Source organism: Phytophthora cinnamomi (genome assembly GCF_018691715.1).
Source record: "Phytophthora cinnamomi strain GKB4 chromosome Unknown Contig104, whole genome shotgun sequence".
Taxonomy (NCBI): Eukaryota; Oomycota; class Peronosporomycetes; order Peronosporales; family Peronosporaceae; genus Phytophthora; species Phytophthora cinnamomi.
In genome coordinates, this window is record NW_027151037.1 from 594,426 (window position 1) to 611,762 (window position 17,337).

At 56.1% G+C, this 17,337-nt stretch overlaps 6 protein-coding genes across 6 annotated transcripts; 2 read left to right on the plus strand and 4 right to left on the minus strand.

The window, feature by feature from the left end:
• Nucleotides 1-36: 36 nt before the first annotated feature.
• Nucleotides 37-3,027, minus strand: IUM83_06012 (Insulin-degrading enzyme; the record flags this gene model as incomplete). The annotated part of the gene is made up of 1 exon (XM_067930184.1): nucleotides 37-3,027. The coding sequence occupies one exon, from the start codon at nucleotides 3,025-3,027 to the stop codon at nucleotides 37-39; it is 2,991 nt and encodes a 996-aa protein (XP_067782552.1).
• Nucleotides 3,028-3,861: 834 nt separating this feature from the next.
• Nucleotides 3,862-5,109, plus strand: IUM83_06013 (putative glycosyl hydrolase family 10 protein; the record flags this gene model as incomplete). Its single annotated transcript, XM_067930185.1, has 3 exons — nucleotides 3,862-4,119; nucleotides 4,202-4,312; nucleotides 4,396-5,109. 3 exons carry the CDS (start codon nucleotides 3,862-3,864, stop codon nucleotides 5,107-5,109), a joined length of 1,083 nt encoding a protein of 360 aa, XP_067782576.1.
• Nucleotides 5,110-5,442: 333 nt separating this feature from the next.
• IUM83_06014 (putative glycosyl hydrolase family 10 protein) lies at nucleotides 5,443-6,652 on the minus strand (the record flags this gene model as incomplete). Its single annotated transcript, XM_067930186.1, has 3 exons — nucleotides 5,443-6,156; nucleotides 6,228-6,338; nucleotides 6,407-6,652. The coding sequence occupies 3 exons, from the start codon at nucleotides 6,650-6,652 to the stop codon at nucleotides 5,443-5,445; spliced, it is 1,071 nt and encodes a 356-aa protein (XP_067782575.1).
• A 662-nt stretch (nucleotides 6,653-7,314) lies between these two features.
• On the minus strand, nucleotides 7,315-11,136 carry IUM83_06015 (ABC transporter C family member 5; the record flags this gene model as incomplete). Its single annotated transcript, XM_067930187.1, has 3 exons — nucleotides 7,315-9,158; nucleotides 9,234-9,286; nucleotides 10,955-11,136. 3 exons carry the CDS (start codon nucleotides 11,134-11,136, stop codon nucleotides 7,315-7,317), a joined length of 2,079 nt encoding a protein of 692 aa, XP_067782590.1.
• A 380-nt stretch (nucleotides 11,137-11,516) lies between these two features.
• On the minus strand, nucleotides 11,517-12,521 carry IUM83_06016 (ATP-binding Cassette (ABC) Superfamily; the record flags this gene model as incomplete). Its single annotated transcript, XM_067930188.1, has 1 exon — nucleotides 11,517-12,521. The coding sequence occupies one exon, from the start codon at nucleotides 12,519-12,521 to the stop codon at nucleotides 11,517-11,519; it is 1,005 nt and encodes a 334-aa protein (XP_067782573.1).
• A 3,246-nt stretch (nucleotides 12,522-15,767) lies between these two features.
• On the plus strand, nucleotides 15,768-16,853 carry IUM83_06017 (Mannitol dehydrogenase; the record flags this gene model as incomplete). Its single annotated transcript, XM_067930189.1, has 1 exon — nucleotides 15,768-16,853. One exon carries the CDS (start codon nucleotides 15,768-15,770, stop codon nucleotides 16,851-16,853), a length of 1,086 nt encoding a protein of 361 aa, XP_067782551.1.
• Nucleotides 16,854-17,337: the final 484 nt, after the last annotated feature.

Below are 17,337 nucleotides of genomic sequence, written 5' to 3' on the forward strand. Positions count from 1 at the left end.
TCATGCATGCATGCTTTCCCTGAGTTTGCGTTCGGTCTACAGATATGCTGCCGGTAACTCATACATCGAAGTTCGCCGCTTGAAGTCTTCAGAGTCTTTGACATACTCAATCGTCGTGTTAGACGCTGGTTCCGTGCACGCACCCAGCGCCATAGCAGCCATGAGACCAGCCTGGCTCCCGTTATCGAAGGCGGACCAGCCAGTCTCAGAACAATCCTCAAGCTTCTCCAGGCGCGTTTCATTTCCGTAGATATGCACGCTTAACTTCTTCCGCATTGCGCCTCCAGCGCGAATATAATCGTCGAAAAACTGGAGCACATCAGATAGTTGCAGCGTACGCACCAGCCTCGCCAACTTCGTTTTGCGTCCAAACTCATACTGGTGGTTGGCAATTTCCACCAGTAAGGCTTGCACCTCTTCCTCCTGATTCTTGGGTTTCTCGATGTATCCCTTCACTACAGCCTGGATGTGCTTCTGCAGTTCGTCACCGCTCATACCAGCAATCGTTTTGCGGAGTTCAGCCCAAAACGTTTCAATTCGTTGCTCAATGAACTCTGGTGGGGCGACGTTGGATTGCACGACAATTTTGAAAGACTGCACACCATTCCCGCGCGATGGTGTCGAGTACACGGTGTACCCAAGCTGCTCCTTCGTGCGCAGTTGGTCAAAGAGAGGTTCGTCCACGATTTGCGAGAACAGAGCTAGCTTCGCTCGATCCATGTAATTCTCCACGCCGATCTGGTAGATGCAATTCACAGCGCAGTTTGCGTTCTCTGGGTTGGGATGCACGCACTTATAAATGTAGTGCACTCCACGGGAAAGCTTCACCTGTCGACCACTCCAGTACTTTTTCGATGACGGCATAATCAGCGCTCGCGGGGCTCGAACTTGATCCACAATGATTCCAGCAAGATCTACCGCCGCGGACTTAGTCAAATTGCCGTACAGAAGAATATCGCAGTAGACTTGTCGAAATATACGCTTCGAGTGCGCGATCACGTCACGGAATGAGCAGTTTCGGATGGCTTTAACGATGTCATCGACGCTCCAGCTCCGTTCGTGCAGCAAGTTAGATTCTTGCTGAACCGCATGTCGGTGTGCTTCTTCCAGACGCATGTTTTCGAATGAGCGACACTTGGCGTGCTTCACCCGTTCGAAAGCTTCGTCGCCGATGTGATTCTCGAAACTACCCATGACTTCTAGGATCCGCTGAACAAGGATAGGCAGTTTTGAACTGTATCCTCCAGTACTCAAGTAGATATTGCTTCCGTTAAGACGCAGCTTGTAATTCATTCCTGCCAGTAGCGCGTCGTATGAGTACTCATTCAGCTCGTCTTTCAGGCATGCAACAAACAATGCCGAGAGAGCATAGCTGTACGGAGTAGGGTTCACTTCGGGTGAGTGGAAAGTAGCAACGGCGAACGTGCGGGGCTTTTTAAACTTGACATCTGGCTTGTACCACACACGGCAAAACTCGTCGTCGCGGATGATCTGTGGGTGCTGGTTGTGTGTGTCCACGGTTCTGTCGTCCACCAGGTCAAGCTCAGTCACCACGAATGCGTTCGGATGCGGTAAAAACAGCTCAGAGTTCGTTCCCGGACTTGCCATCTCTTCCAAAAACTTTAACGAGAGCGGTGTTTCGCGGTATTTGGTACCGTACCATTTCTCTTCACTGGTGGCGCGATCTTCCAGTGTCTGACACGCGACGAGTACTCGCATCTGGTCCGGTGTCATCAGCTTGAGCAGCTCGAGAGCTTGCTCCCATTCATAGGGGAAGTACAGTACTCCCTCCGACACAATGTCGCGCTTCGAGAAAGTGTGCATATTTCCGGCCACCACGCTCGTGAAGTCGGCCGGGGGGCTCTTGCTTTGAAACATGTAGTGCGTCTTCGACATGGTTTCGAGCTCGTCAAACATCCACTTTTCCCAGGGCGACGCCAACATCAGCTGCACGTACTGGAACAAGGCTTTCAGCACGTCGTCCGCGCGTTCGATGCCGTCCTCCGTGACGTCGAAGCTCACAACAAACAGCGAGAACTCGTCGTAGTCCTCCACAATGCCCGCGTACACGCTGTTGGCCCACTTTTTCTTCTTGAGGTGCGACAGCAGCGAGCCCTGTCCTTCGTGGCCGATGAGATGGCTCAGCACCGACGTGTGCTGCTGCGAGTAGCCTTTGCCGCGCAGCGGGGGCAGCACCCACGACACCTGGACCACCTTCCAGTCCATGACGGGGACCACCTCCAGCCGCCTGGCCAGCTGGTCCACCGTGTAGGGCTGCTCGTGGTCGAACACGGGGCTCTTCCTGCCCGAGTTGGGGATCTCGGCGAAGTACTCGAGCACCCAGCGGCTGAGCGTGTCGACGTCCTCCCTGCCGTACACGACGAGCGTCATGACGCTGGCCGAGTAGAACTCCCGGTAGAACTCGAGCAGCGCGGCTCGCACGTCGACGCCCTCGTCGGCGGGCGTGGCGCCCAGCGTGTCCTTGTTGCCCACGCCGAACTTGTGGTACGGGTGTCTGCGGTTGCCGAGCCCGCGCTCCAACTGGTTGATGCGCCAACTGTCGTCCTGCAGGTAGTTGGCGCTCTCCGAGTCCACGGCGTTGAGCTCGCGCTCCGTGGCGCTGGGCGTGAAGAGCGGCGCGACGAAGAACTGCGCGAAGCGGTCGAGCGCCTCGCGCAGGTGCGCGGCGCCCACGTCGAAGTAGAAGTTGGTGTCGCGCCCGGACGTGAAGGCGTTGCTGCCGCCGCCGCGCGCCGTGAGGAAGGCGCTGTAGCTGTTCTCGTCCGGGAACTTGCGCGTGCCCAGGAACAGCATGTGCTCGCAGAAGTGCGCCAGCCCCGGCAGCGCCGCCGGGTCCGAGTGGAAGCCCACGCGCACGTCCATGGCGGCCGACGCCGTCTCCGTGGCCGCGTCCGACACCACCAGCGCCCGCAGCGCGTTGGGCAGCGTCACGAGCTTGAACTGCCGCTCGTCCAGCGACGACACGTCGAGCCCGTCGGCCGTCTGCACCACGCGCGGCGTCGTCATGGCTCGCGGACTCGGTCGATGCTCAGCTTGTGCGCCAGTGGGTGGTGGGGATGGCTACATTGGTGTGGCAGACCCCCGTAAAGTGTGTACGGTACATAGTGTATCCATGCCATCTGCTGCTCCCAGTTTGCGAATCGAGAAATTGAGTCGTCACATTGCGGTTTGCGCCATACATGTATATGGTACTCCCCAGCAGCATGTCTCCGCGTTCGTTGCACTGCGCATTCCAGCGGCGAGGGCAACCAGTACATGTACCTAGATACTGTACAGTAGAGTCGGCGTTGAAGTGACTGGTGCCCCCCTCAAACTCTGGTTACACAACGGCATCATAAAAAAACAACCGGACCCGTATGTCAAACAACGATTTCATTCTGAATGTCCAAATGTTGCGGTTGGGGCTAACGAATCGTTGACAGCGTCCTGGACAGTCATGCACGATTGCGAAAGTATGGAATGTAACGCGAGCTCAAGATGAAAAGCGTCATGTACACTGCACGAACCCGACTGACTGTTAAGGGGCAGCACGCCAAGCATTGGTCATGAAATGTATGAACTAAAAATCTAGGTTAGCCATGTCAAGAGCCTACTCGCACTCGCAAAATAATAAAGTTGTGCCACCTTCGACATGGAGATAGCTAACGTTTCCTAGAGGGCTACCTTACCAAGAGATTGCAAATCTCGGTGTGTCATATGAGACTTCAACGGGCAGTAAGTGCCCCGCCCCGCCCTTACAGGGCATGGACTGAACGGCAAGATGTAGTTCGGCCGCCCGTCCAAACTCGCCACACTGGCATTCTCCACCTCTCGCTCTTTCGCGGACGCGCGCAGGCACAAATGATAAATGCCGCTTTCGCGTTGCTGCTCGGCGCCTGCTCGCTGGTTGTCGCCGTGGCGGACCCTCGCGTGATGATCGAAACGACGTACACAGCCACAGAGGGTTTGAACGACCTGGCCAAGACAGCGTGGAAAGACAAGGGAGGGAAATACATGGGCACGGCCACGGACCTCAAGCAGTTGAGCGACCCGTACTACCTCCAGGTGCTTAACGATACCCATGACTTCGGGATGATCACCCCAGCAAATGCAATGAAGGTGCGTTCTGTGCCGCTGCCAATTTGTGTGTGCGTGTGTGTGCTTCCAAGGTTGCTTACACTCAACCGTGCGTGGATCGTAGTGGGATGCTACGGAGCCGAAGCAAGGTGTCTTTACGTTCGATTATGCCGACAAGATTGTTGCCTACGCTAACAAAACAGGATCTCAAATCCGTTGCCACACTTTGGTTTGGGTACGTGTAAACAAGTTTTAACTTTGCAGTATGGCTGGTCTGCATACTGACATGTATTTATTTCGACTTCTGTAAACACACAGCACCAGCAAGTCCCAGACTGGGTGAAGGTTCTTGAGAAGGCTGAGCTTCTGAAGGCAATGTCCACCCACATCACCAAACTCATGACACACTTTGGAAACTCGTGCACTGCCTGGGACGTCGTAAACGAAGCCATGAACGAAGACGGTTCGTACCGCGAGTCGTTCTGGTACAAGAAGACGGGCAAGGAGTACATCGAGACCGCCTACAAAACTGCCAACGCCGTTAAGGCCGAACTGGGCCTTACGGCCAGGCTATATTACAACGATTACAACATTAATGTTGTCAACAACAAGTCCGACGCTGTGCTAGATATGGTGACGAAGTTGAGAAGCCGCAAAATTTGGGTCGAAGGCGTCGGGTTTCAGTCTCATTACAGCAACAACGACACCGTGGCGGGCGCTAAAATCTTCGATAACCTCCGTCGTTTTACTGTTAAACACATGGACGTCGCGATCACAGAGCTGGACGTGAAGACGAGCACGGTCAACCCCACTGTGAGCGAACAGCGGGAGCAGGTGGGGATCTACACGAACGTTGTTTCTGCTTGCAAAAAAACCATGAGATGCGTCGGTGTCACGGTCTGGGACTTCGTGGACACCTACTCATGGATAAACTCGTCGGCTCCGTTGCTGTTTTACCAGCCTGACGGACCTAGCACGCCGCTAGTTCGCAAGGCAACGTACGACGCTGTCACCGCAGGCTGGATACTGTAATCTGCCAGACCATAGCGGTACGAGTTTTGTTTCGATGTCGATTGGCACCACAGTGGTAATGGTTGTACTTACACGTAGCAATTTGCTACGGCCAAACTAACGTGCAGATGCTATCTTGCAACAAAACGAAGATGCTTCGAGTACTTTGCAGCTTAGGTATGGGTAGAAGGGCGGGTAATTGCTTATCAGACTGAAGGCGCTGAGCCATGAAATTATGAAGACAATAAGTCTATAAAGACAGCAACCTGCTGCTAACTTGTTGGTCTACGCAACTTTGCCGTGTTGGCATCGACATAAACACCTTTACCCAGACAACCCAGATCTGTTCTCGACTTACAAAATCCAACCTGCAGTGACAGCGTCGTACGATGCCTTGCGAACGAGCGGCGTGTTGGCACCTTCGGGTTGGTAGAACAGCAGAGGGGCCGATGACTCAATCCACGAGTAGGTGTCCACGAAGTCCCAGACCGTGACACCGACGCACCGCTTAGTTTTCTTGCAAGCGGAAACGACGTTCGTGTAGACGTTCACCTGCTGCTGCTGCTCGCTCACAGTGGGATTGGCCGTACTTGTCTTCACGTCCAGCTCCGTGATCGCGACGTCCATGTTCTTCAGAGTAAAACGGCGGAGGTTGTCAAAAATGTCGGCGCCCACCACTGTATCGTTGTTGCCGAAGTGAGCCTGGAACCCGACGCCTTCGACCCAGATCTTACTGCCCCTCAATTTCGTAACCATATCCAGCACTGCGTTGGACTTGTTGTTGGCGACCTCGATGTTGTAGTCATTGTAGTACAGCGTTGCCTTGAGGCCCAGCTTCGCCTTAACGGCGTTGGCAGTCTTGAAGGCGGTCGAGATGTAGTCCTTGCCCGTCTTCTTGTACCAGAACGACTCACGGTACGTGCCGTCTTCGTTCATGGCTTCGTTGACGACATCCCAGGCGTAGCACGAGTCGCCAAAGTGTGTCATGACCTTGGTGATATGGTTGGACATCGCGTCCAGCAGCTCAGCCTTCTCCAGACTCTCCACCCACGCGGGCACTTGCTGGTGCTGTAAACGCACAGTGAACCGTGTCAGTATTTCTAGCCAGTGTCTCACATCTCACTATCGTCAAAACCTACCCAAACGAGGGCATGGCAGCGGACTTGAGCTCCCATTTTCTTAGCAAAGGCAACAATCTTGTCGGCGTCATCGAACGTGAAGACACCCTGCTTGGCCTCAGTGGCATCCCACTACACAATCCACACAACTACGTTAGAACGAAACCACTTTCATCGTAGTTCGTGCACAGCACACCCACCTTCATGGCATTGGCCGGGGTGATCATTCCGAAGTCTGTGGTGTTGTTCAGCTCCCCAGTGTAGTACTTGTCACCAAGCTGCTTGATGTCGGTGGCCGTGCCCATGTACTTGCTTCCCATCGACTTGGCCAGATCGTTCAAGCCCTTGGTGTCCGTATACGTGGACTCGATCATCACTCGGGTCTCCGCGGAAGCGGCGGCCAGGGTGCTGGCGCCCAGGGCTAACGCGATGGCAGCGTTCATCATATTCGAGGCAAGCGCGCGTCAAGAAGTGAGGAACGAATAATGGCCAGGCGTCGACACAGAGAATCGGGCGCGGACAAACCACATCCCATCGCAAAATGCTTTCTTGCCGCTCGGTCCATGCAGCGTTAGGTAAGGGCGAGCCATTATTGTCCCTGGAAATGCACAGGGACTTTGTATTGACTCCCTATCCACGGGAGCAGGCAGTGACTCATGCCGATGGAGGCTCGCACAGAGAAAATTTTGCTCCATGAACTCTCGAAAAGCAGGTGGACCAATAGCATTTCACTGGCAATGCATGGAGGTGGACCAAGCTTCGTTCGTGAAACCCTGGGGCGATGTGTATGGCACATCTGGTTTCTGCGATTGCATTGCCCGACGTAACACCGCCGGCAACATGCACCGTGGTGTCCGTTTCCAGTCTTGACGCCGTCACTTTACCATACATGAAACGAGTGGTCAAACTTATTGTAAAACAGCGCTGATGGTGGTGACGTTCGTGAAGACGCAGCCAAACTGTGACTGAAGTATGCTACAAAGCTAGCCTTTTAGCCAGTTAGTGGTTAAACTGTTGTAGATCGTTGACCAATTTAAGGATACGCTGTCGTTAAAACTCTCGTGCGTGTAGGTTCAACACGCTATCATATATCAAGATACACTTACATTTACACCAACTTGTCCAGATAACCTCCTTCCTTCGCCAACTCATAAAACACGCCGCTCCCATCCTTCACCAAGTTGTGAGGACTGTCGAACTCCACCACGCGGCCGTCGCTCAGCACCATGATGCGGTCCGAGTCCAGCACCGTGCCCAAACGATGAGCGATCGTCAACACCGTAGCATCACGGAAGTCGCGCTTGATCATCTCCTGCAGCTTCTTCTCCGTCGCGTGGTCGATGGACGCCGTCGCCTCATCCATCACCACGATGCGGCTCCGCGTCAGCAGCGCGCGAGCCATGCACAGCATCTGCCGCTCGCCCACGCTGAAGTTCTCGCCGTTCTCGCTCAGCTCGTACGCCAACTGGCCCTCCAGCGACGACACCTGCGTCTTCATGTCCACCTTTTCCAGCGCGCTCCAGATCTCGGCGTCCGTGAACTCGTCGAACGGGTCCATGTACGCGCGCAGCGAACCCTTGAACAGCACTGGCGACTGCGGGATGATGGACAGGTTCGAACGCAGCGTGCGCAGCGGCATGGTCGCGACGTCCACGCCGTCGATGAGGATGCGGCCGGACACCAGCTCGTTGATGCGAAAGAGCGCCATGGTGAGGCTGGACTTGCCCGCGCCGGTGCGTCCGACGATGCCGATCTTCTCGTTGTTGCGGATGTCGAAGGACAGACCCTTGAGCACGGGTTTGGCGCCCTGTTTGTAGCTGAACACGACATCCTGGAACTGCACGGTGGAGGAACGAGGCCAGGAGGCATCGGGCTCGATCACGAGTGGCCGTTGGCTTCCCTCAGCGGGGATTGAGCCGTACTCGAGAATGCGTTCCGGGCTGACCATTTGAATCTCTACCCAAGACCAGCACTGGACAAGACTGGCGAGACCGCCATCAACGCTAAGAGCGTACGTGAATGCCAGTCCCACCAGACCAGGAGATAGGAAGTCACGCAGGTACACCAACCCGGACACCACGACGAAAATGACACCGGAGCCTATTAGCTGCATACGAACCTGGAACCACTGTTGTGTGACAGTCTCGGCAAACCAGCATTTACTGTTCACGTCGTTGCGAACGAAATTCTCGGTGACCATACGCCCAATGGTATCCTGGCCGAATGCACGAATGATGACTACACCTTCCTCCGACTGAGAAACGTGGCTCAGAACGGGAGAAGATGATACTTTCCACAAGCGCGAGATCTCGCGAGACGGAGCGAGATAGAAGTTGGCGATCTTCACGTACATCCAAATCAGTGGGATGATCAATGCACCCAAGAAATTCATGGTGTACACGGCTGTTGCAAGCTGGCAAACCGTGAAGAAGAACATCGCCAAAACGCTTCCGTATGCAAACGGAATCATGAAATCCACGGCCGACATGTCATCGCCGTAGCGGTTCACGATGCGTCCAATGGGGTTTGCGTCGAAGAAGCGAAGAGGAGCTTTCAACAAGGACACCGTCATGTTGTCAAATAGCTGTCGTGACGCCCGAAGACCGACCACTGCCACGGTAGCAGTACGGACCAGCACCATAATCGCAGTGCCAGCACCAAGCCAAGCATACACCTTCACGTTGTACACGGTATCCTCTGGGTTGTATGAACCGTTCTTCTGCCCGGTCCAGTGACTCAACCACAAGTCGCTCCCGATCTGGAAAACTTGCCACAGCGTCTGCACCGCGAAAAGGAAGATGCAAACCTTGACACCACCGAGCGAGTCGAAGTAGTTCGAAAACACCTCCTTGGACACGCGACCTTCCTCACGCTCCTCGTCGTCAATCAGTCGGCCAGCATCCCTATCCTTGTTAGCGTTGCTCTCTCCATCGTGACTAGCGTCGTCGTTTGCTGAACGAGGAGACAGCGGTAGAGTGTACGAGCACCGCGGCAAAGCGACATCATGCCGAGCGACCGACAACTTACCACCTTCCACCAACACCTTCATGTTCGCAGCTTCACTCGCAATGATGTCGGCACTGTGCGTCACAAGCACCACCGTCTTGGCCGCCAGCAAGTTGCAGATGCAGTCACCGAAAATCTGGCTCTGCACGATCGCGTCCACAGCAGCTAGCGGGGAGTCGAGCAGCAGAATGTCGGCATCCGAGTAACATGCGCGGGCCAGGCACACGCGAGCCTTCTGACCTCCCGAAAGGTTCACTCCCTTCTGACCGATCTCCGTCGCGTCACCTCCGGGGAATTGTTTGAGGTCTGGCAGCAAGCCACATGCCGCGATCACGCGTGTGTACTTCTCCTTGTCGTACGGTAGTCCGAAGAGAATATTATCGCGGATGGTCATGTTTTGGATCCACGTTTCCTGTGAGTAGTAGGCAACTCGTCCCCGGACGAACATGTTACCGCCCAGTTTGTTCATTTCTCCCAGCAGCGCCGAACACAGCGAAGACTTGCCGCTGCCGACGGAGCCGTGCACAATGACTAGATCGCCCTGCTTTACGGTGAGGTTCACGTGGTTTAGCAGTGCTGTCTCCTCCGTCCAACCGAAGGTACCGTCTTCAACAGCGACCACAACATCGTCTGGCTGCGCGGGGTCATCGCGTGCGACGTTGGTCGGGTTGAATTCGTCTAGCGAGAGGTAATCTGCAAATCGGTTGATCGAAATCTTGGCTTGGATGCACGTCTGAATAACAGTCGGCAAGTCTCTCAGCGGGTCACGAAGAGCGTTGAAAAGTGCGATAGCAGTGAACACCTTGGCCGCAGTCAACACTTTGCCCATAGTGATCGCATACACAGCGAAGGACACTGCTGAGACTGCTAAGGGAGAGCCCCACAGCACGAAAATGTTGACAGCGCCAAGGTACATGAATTTCTTGACAGCTGACAGTTCCGTAGCCCGCAGCTTGTGGATTTTGTCAGCGAACTTGTCTTCCCACGCGTTGAGTTTCACGATCTGAATGGCATTGAAAACCTCCTTGATCGTCTTCATGCGGTCGTCCTTGTACTTCATGATGTCTTCGAACGCACTTCCCGACAATTTCGCAATGATGAAACTTGCCAACATGAAGAGAGTGATCACCGCCAGGCCGGCGAACGCAGCGAGGTCGATGACAGCGTACAGCATGTAGACCACCACCACGATCTGAATGGGGATAATCCACAAACTGTTGATCTGGAACGCTGCGAACAGCACGTTGTTCACGTCGGACGAGTAAAGGTTCGAGATGTCCACTGCCTTGGACTCGCACTTGCTCTGGATGCTCCGACGCATGGCCTTCCTGAAGAGCAGCGCCTTGAGTGTCACCGTCAGTCGCAACGCGATCAGCTCGAGGTAGAACCTCATCTGGGTCGCCACGACTGCGTTGACGATTCTGGACGCGAAGAAGACGCCGAGCCACACGCTCAAATCGTACATGTCGATCGTCGGGGACGCGAACACCGTGATCACGTGGTTCAGCACCGCTGGGGCGAACACATTGCAAGCGGTGGTGAAGAGCATCGCCAGGCCGCAGAGCAGGAACCGCCCCCCGTAGGCGGTCACCATGGCCTTGACGATAGACTTGTCGTGGCGCTCGTAGTGCACCACGAACTCGTCGAACGCAGCAGCTGAGCGGTTCTCGCCCTCGAGCTCCCACAGGTCGTCGTTGTCGAGCTGGCGAGTGTTGCCAGCGCTCATCATGGGGTTGGCGTACGAGAAGAAGAGCCGCGACCAGAAGGACGCCGTGCCGGGCGTGGCGGACGAGGCATGGTGCAGTCTCTGCTTGGTTTCATCCACTTGGTCGTTGACGCTGGCGAACGTGGAGTAGCCGGGCTGCTTGGCCTTGGTCGCGGGGGACACGATGGACGTGGTGTCCGTCTGGGCCAGCACCGTCATGGCGGGAGCGACTGGACTTGAGCTCCTCGAGGCCGATCGACGACTGGCCGTGCCGCTCCGCTGCTCTCCTGCTTGGTCCTGCGTGACGTTGCGTGCAGAGCCCGCGCGGCGGATGAGTGTGCGGGCGACATAGAGGATCCGAGAGTCGTGTGCCACGGCTTGCCAATCAACCGAACGTCAGCAGCTTTAGCATGAGAGGTCCAGCACCGGGAAGACGCGGCTGACAGTCAACTTGACTGGCTGCGAAAGCTGTGGTCCAGTGTCTCGTCACATGAAGGTCTCCGCTGGCCGGTCGTCTACATGTGCACACACTTCGCATAGGTCCAAGGCCCAGCGGCTGCATCGATCTACATGACGAGTCAAGGTGTATTCATCGACTGTTAGCAGAGTTGCGCTAGATATCCTCCTTCCTTCGCCAGCTCGTAGAACACGCCGCTCCCATCCTTCACCAAGTTGCGAGGACTGTCGAACTCCACCACGCGACCGTCGCTCAGCACCATGATGCGGTCCGAGTCCAGCACCGTGCCCAACCGATGAGCGATCGTCAACACCGTAGCATCACGGAAGTCGCGCTTGATCATCTCCTGCAGCTTCTTCTCCGTCGCGTGGTCGATGGACGCCGTCGCCTCATCCATCACCACGATGCGGCTCCGCGTCAGCAACGCGCGAGCCATGCACAGCATCTGCCGCTCGCCCACGCTGAAGTTCTCGCCGTTCTCGCTCAGCTCGTACGCCAACTGGCCCTCCAGCGACGACACCTGCGTCTTCATGTCCACCTTTTCCAGCGCGCTCCAGATCTCGGCGTCCGTGAACTCGTCGAACGGGTCCATGTACGCGCGCAGCGAACCCTTGAACAGCACTGGCGACTGCGGGATGATGGACAGGTTCGAACGCAGCGTGCGCAGCGGCATGGTCGCGACGTCCACGCCGTCGATGAGGATGCGGCCGGACACCAGTTCGTTGATGCGAAAGAGCGCCATGGTGAGGCTGGACTTGCCCGCGCCGGTGCGTCCGACGATGCCGATCTTCTCGTTGTTGCGGATGTCGAAGGACAGACCCTTGAGCACGGGTTTGGCGCCCTGCTTGTAGCTGAACACGACGCTCTCAAAAGCAATCGTACCAGCATTGGGCCATGGTTGAGTCGGCTCAATGACGAGGGCGCTTTGCTGACCCTCTGGAGGAATTGCGGCGTAGGTCATGATCCGTTCGGGACTGACCATCACGATTTCTAACCACGACCACACATGCACTAGTCGGGCGAGGCGGCTATCAATGCTCAGCGCGTACGTGAATGCAACGCCTACAAGTCCAGGTGAAAGGTAGTCGTGAAGGTAGATCAAACATGACACAACAGCAATCACGACGCCGCAGCCCACGAGCTCCATGCGAATTTGAAACCACATAACGACCACAAAATCGGAGAACCAAGCTCGCGCGTTCACATCGTTGCGTGAAAAGTTTTCGGATATTGCTCGGTCCACATATTCTGGTCCAAACGCTCTGATCGTGGTCACGCCTTCCTCTGCTTGCGATATATGACTAAGAACTGGAGATGACGCCACCTTTAGCAGTCGAGAAATCTCGCGGGATGGCATCAAGTAGAACGTGGCAAACTTGATGTATAGATACGCAAGCGGGATGATGAACACAACCAGAATTCGCACGATGTAAATCGCTGTTGCGAGTTGAAAGCATGTGAAGAAAGCTGCCACCAGTAAACTTCCTGTCGCGAATGGGATGTCAGTTTCGACCGATGCAATGTCTCCCCCAAAGCGGTTGACGACCCGGCCGATCGGGTTCGCGTCGAAGAACCGCAAAGGCGCGTACAGTAGCGCATGGGCGAGCAAACGAAAGAGATCACGAGAAGCACGAAGGCCTGCAGCCGCCACCGTAACAGCACGTGCGAGCACCATCAAAGCACTGCCTCCACCCAACAGCGCATAGACTGTCATGTTGTACTGCGTTCGAGAAGCGTCGTATGCATTGCCCTTTTGGCCAGTCCAGTGGCTTAGCCATAGATCACTCGCAACTTGGCAGCCCTGCCACACTGACTGGATCACGACCAATAGCACCATCACTTTCGGCCCTCCCATTGCGTTGAAATACTGCCAAAAGACTGCCGCAGACACCCGGCCTTCCTCACGCTCTTCGTCCTCCACAAGCCTGCCGACATCCTTCAAGTTTGTGTCGATGAGCTCGTCGTCCTTGGGGGTTTTGTCACTGCACAGTGAAGACTGCATCGCAGCATGAATTCTGCGATGCTGAATGTCTTGCCGCTCAAACTCGACGTGGCCCCCAGAAACCGAAACTTTCATATTTGCCGCACCGGACGCGATCACATCTGGATTATGAGTGACGAGCACCACCGTCTTCTCTGCTAGTAGCCCGCAGATGCACTGACGAAAAATTGCATTCTGAACCACTGCATCCACGGCGGCTAGAGGTGAATCCAAAATGAATATATCTGCGTCGGAGTAACAGGCACGCGCCAAACTCACGCGTGCCTTCTGGCCGCCAGACAGGTTGATTCCCTTTTGTCCGATCTCCGTCGCATCGCCACCAGGGAATTGCTCCAGATCCGGAAGAAGGCCACACGCTTCCAGGACATGTTGGTATTTGCTGCTATCGAAAGCTTGCCCAAACAGAATATTCTCTCGAATCGTCATATTTTGAATCCACGGCTGCTGCGAGTAGTATGCCACCTTGCCATTCACGGAGACCTTGCCTCCCGTTTTCTCCATTTCACCAAGCAAGGCAGAACAGAGTGATGACTTGCCTGAACCAACCGGTCCATGAACTACGATGAAGTCACCTTTCTTCACTGTGATGTTCACGTTGGTCAGCACAGGCATCGCACCGGCGCTCCACGCGAATGTACCATGCTCGACAGCAATTGCGACATCTGCTGAAATCGATGTGTTGTCGTAAATCACGTTGGCCGGGTCGACTTCGTGAAGCGAGAGGTAGTTCGACATGCGATCTAGAGAAATCTTCGCTTGAAGACACTGCTGAATTACGCTCGGAAAATCTCGCAGAGGGTCCCTGAGAGCATTAAACAAGGCGATGGCTGTGAACACTTTGGCGGCTGTCAGAGCTTGATCCATAGCCAAGGTATACACAGCAAACGAGACCATCGATACGAAAATCGGTGACGCCCACAATACGAAAATGGACCCACAAAGAGAATAAACAAAGCGCGCCAGAGCTTTCAGCTCTAGTTCGCGTAGAGCGCTGAGCTTTTCTTCAAACTTCCCCTCCCATGCGTTGAACTTGACAATCTGAATGGCGCCAAATACCTCCTTGACGAGTTTCATTCGCTCATCCTTGCGTTTCATCAATTCCTTGTACGATCCACTCGTCTTCTTCGTGAAGAAGAATGCCACCAGCATCGACAGGGCAATGACGACAAGCCCAGCAAACGCTGCTACACCAAGGACGTCGTACAGCATGTAGACCACGACGCCGATCTGGATGGGCAAGATCCACACCGTGTTAATCTCGTTCGCAACGTAGATCACCCGCTGGATATCCGACGAATAAATGTTAGCGATGTCGACAGCCTTGTCATCGCCGCGGCTCTGAATGCTGCGTCGCATGGTCTTCTCGAACAGCAGCGCTCTCAGCGACACGGCCATGCGGAACACCATCAACTGGAGTTGGAAGTCCACGTGCGGCGATACGAGCGCGTTGGCCAGGCGAGAGGCGAAGAACGCGGCCAGCCACACCCCAAGGCTCGCCAGATCCATCTCCGGCGCAGCGAACGCGTCGATCACGTGGTGCAGCACGACCGGGGCGAACAGGATGCAGGCCGTCGTGAAGGCCGAAGCCAGTCCGCAGAGCAGGAACCTCCCGCCGTAGCCGTGCACAATCGCTCGCACGATCGACTGGCCGTGCCGGTCGTAGTGGCGCTTGAAGTACGCGTAGGCCACGGCCGATCGACTCTCGTCCTCGAGCTCCAGCAGGTCGTCCTGGTCCAGCTGCCGCGCGTTGCCGGTCTGCATCATGTCGTCTGCGTACGAGAACACGAGTCTCGACAGCAGCGACGCCGACTGTCGACACGGCGGCTCCTTCGCCGGCGCGCCGAGGAACGTGGCGTATTTGCGAGAGGGATCGTCTTGCAGCAGCATCTTGACCGGAGGTGCCGCCGTCGACGCAAATCCGGGAATGGCGGCTCGTCGACGATGGTCCCATCAACCCACAAACGACGGGAGCATTGTGCGTTCGTCACTGAAAAGTTAGTTGCATGATGGCTCATCAAAATGGGCGCGCACCAGTCGATAGCCGCCAGCACCGACCAGCACGTTGTCCTCGACCGCTGGAATGACTTGGATGGTGCTGATTGGCCGTGCGCGTACGATGTTGACGATCAAGCGAGTCACTGCAGGAGTTCATGTACATGTGCTGCAGCCCGGCTCAGCAATGCTTCAGTCGGACCGGCGAACACCAATCACCCGTGCGCGCCAAGTGTTAAATGAGACCCTTGCGACTTCAACGCCAGCGACCACGCGCCATTGATGACCCCGCGCCTTCACTTCAGCTCTGGCCCCGTCATTCCGTCTCCAGCCTTCAGCCTTCAGCCTTCAGCCTTCAGCCTTCAGCCCAGCTTCAGCTTCAGTGTCACCGACCGCAGAATGTCCGCGGACACCATCCACGCCTACGCCGCCTTCGACCCGTCGGGCGAGTGCAAGCCCTGGCAGTACGAGCCTCGGCCTCTCGGGGCGGAGGACGTGGAGATCAAGATCTCGCACTGCGGGATCTGCGGCTCGGACGTCCACACGCTGGAGAGCGGCTGGGGCCCCGCCAAGTACCCCGTCGTCACGGGCCACGAGATCGTGGGCGAAGTCACCGCCGCCGGCGCGGATGTCAAGCACCTCGCCGTGGGCGACCGCGTCGGCGTGGGGGCGATGGTCTGGGCCTGCCGCAACAAGGACCCCAGCTCCCCGTGCGAGGAGTGCGCCGACGGCTTCGACCCGTACTGCCAGGACGTCGTGATGACCTACAACTCGCTGTACAAGGACGGCTCCAAGGCCTACGGCGGGTACGCGGACTTCGTGCGCGTCTCGAGCGACTACGCGTTCAAGATCCCGGACAACATCCCGTCGGATGAGGCGGCGCCGCTGCTGTGTGCGGGCGTGACGGTGTTCGCGCCGTTGAGGCGCGAGGGCGTGAAGCCTGGAGACCGCGTTGGTGTGATCGGCATTGGCGGCTTGGGCCACCTCGCTATCCAGTTTATCCGCGCGCTGGGCGGTGTGCCTGTGGCCTTCTCTCGCTCTGCCAACAAGGAGCAAGAGGTTCGAGCACTGGGTGCTCAAGACTTTTACAATCTGAGCGACCCCGACGACGCGAAGCGGGCAGTCAGGTCTGTCAACATGGTGGTGCTGACTGCGGACGCTAACAACATGCCGTACGACACGTACCTCCAGCTTCTTCGACCGCGTGGCACGTTCATCATGGTTGGGCTTCCGAACGACAAGCTCATCTGCAGCCCGGGAAGCTTCGTGAGGGACGGCAAACGGCTCGTAGGAAGCAAGATCGGAAGCCCTCAGGACGTGAAGGAGATGCTGGAGCTGGCCTCGAAGGAAAACGTGCGCCCTGTCATCCAGAAACTACCGATGGACCAAGTTAACGCTGGCCTGGCCATGGTGCGTTCGGGCAAGGTTCGCTACCGAGTCGTACTCGAAAACCCCGTATCTAACAAGTCGTCATCGAATCTGTAAACCGGGACGACAACGAGATGCCTTCAGCAATACAAAGGCAATGGTGGTCGGTGTCACGTGCTATTAAAATGTATTCATTCTGCCTGTGCATGCACATACTACGAAGTAGTAGGAGAAACAAGTGTGCAATTTCCCTCAACACCTAGTTCTCGAGCACGACGCGGTAGCGCACGCTGCCGTCACGAACCTTATCCAGACCCTTGTTCACATCGCTCATTGGCAACTTCTCGATGATCGGGCGCACATTCGCCGTGGCGGCCAACTCCAGCATGTCTTTGATGTCCTGGATGCTGCCGATCGCGCTGCCGCGAACACGAACCGCGCGAGGAACTAGGAACCACGGCGTGATCTTCACCTGGTCATTGGGCAAGCCGACCATGATAAACGTGCCGCGCTTGCGCACCAGGCTCAGATACAGGTCGTACGGCATGTTGCTGGCATCAGCCGTGAGCAGCAGGAAATCGACGCTGCCTTCTGCCTTCTT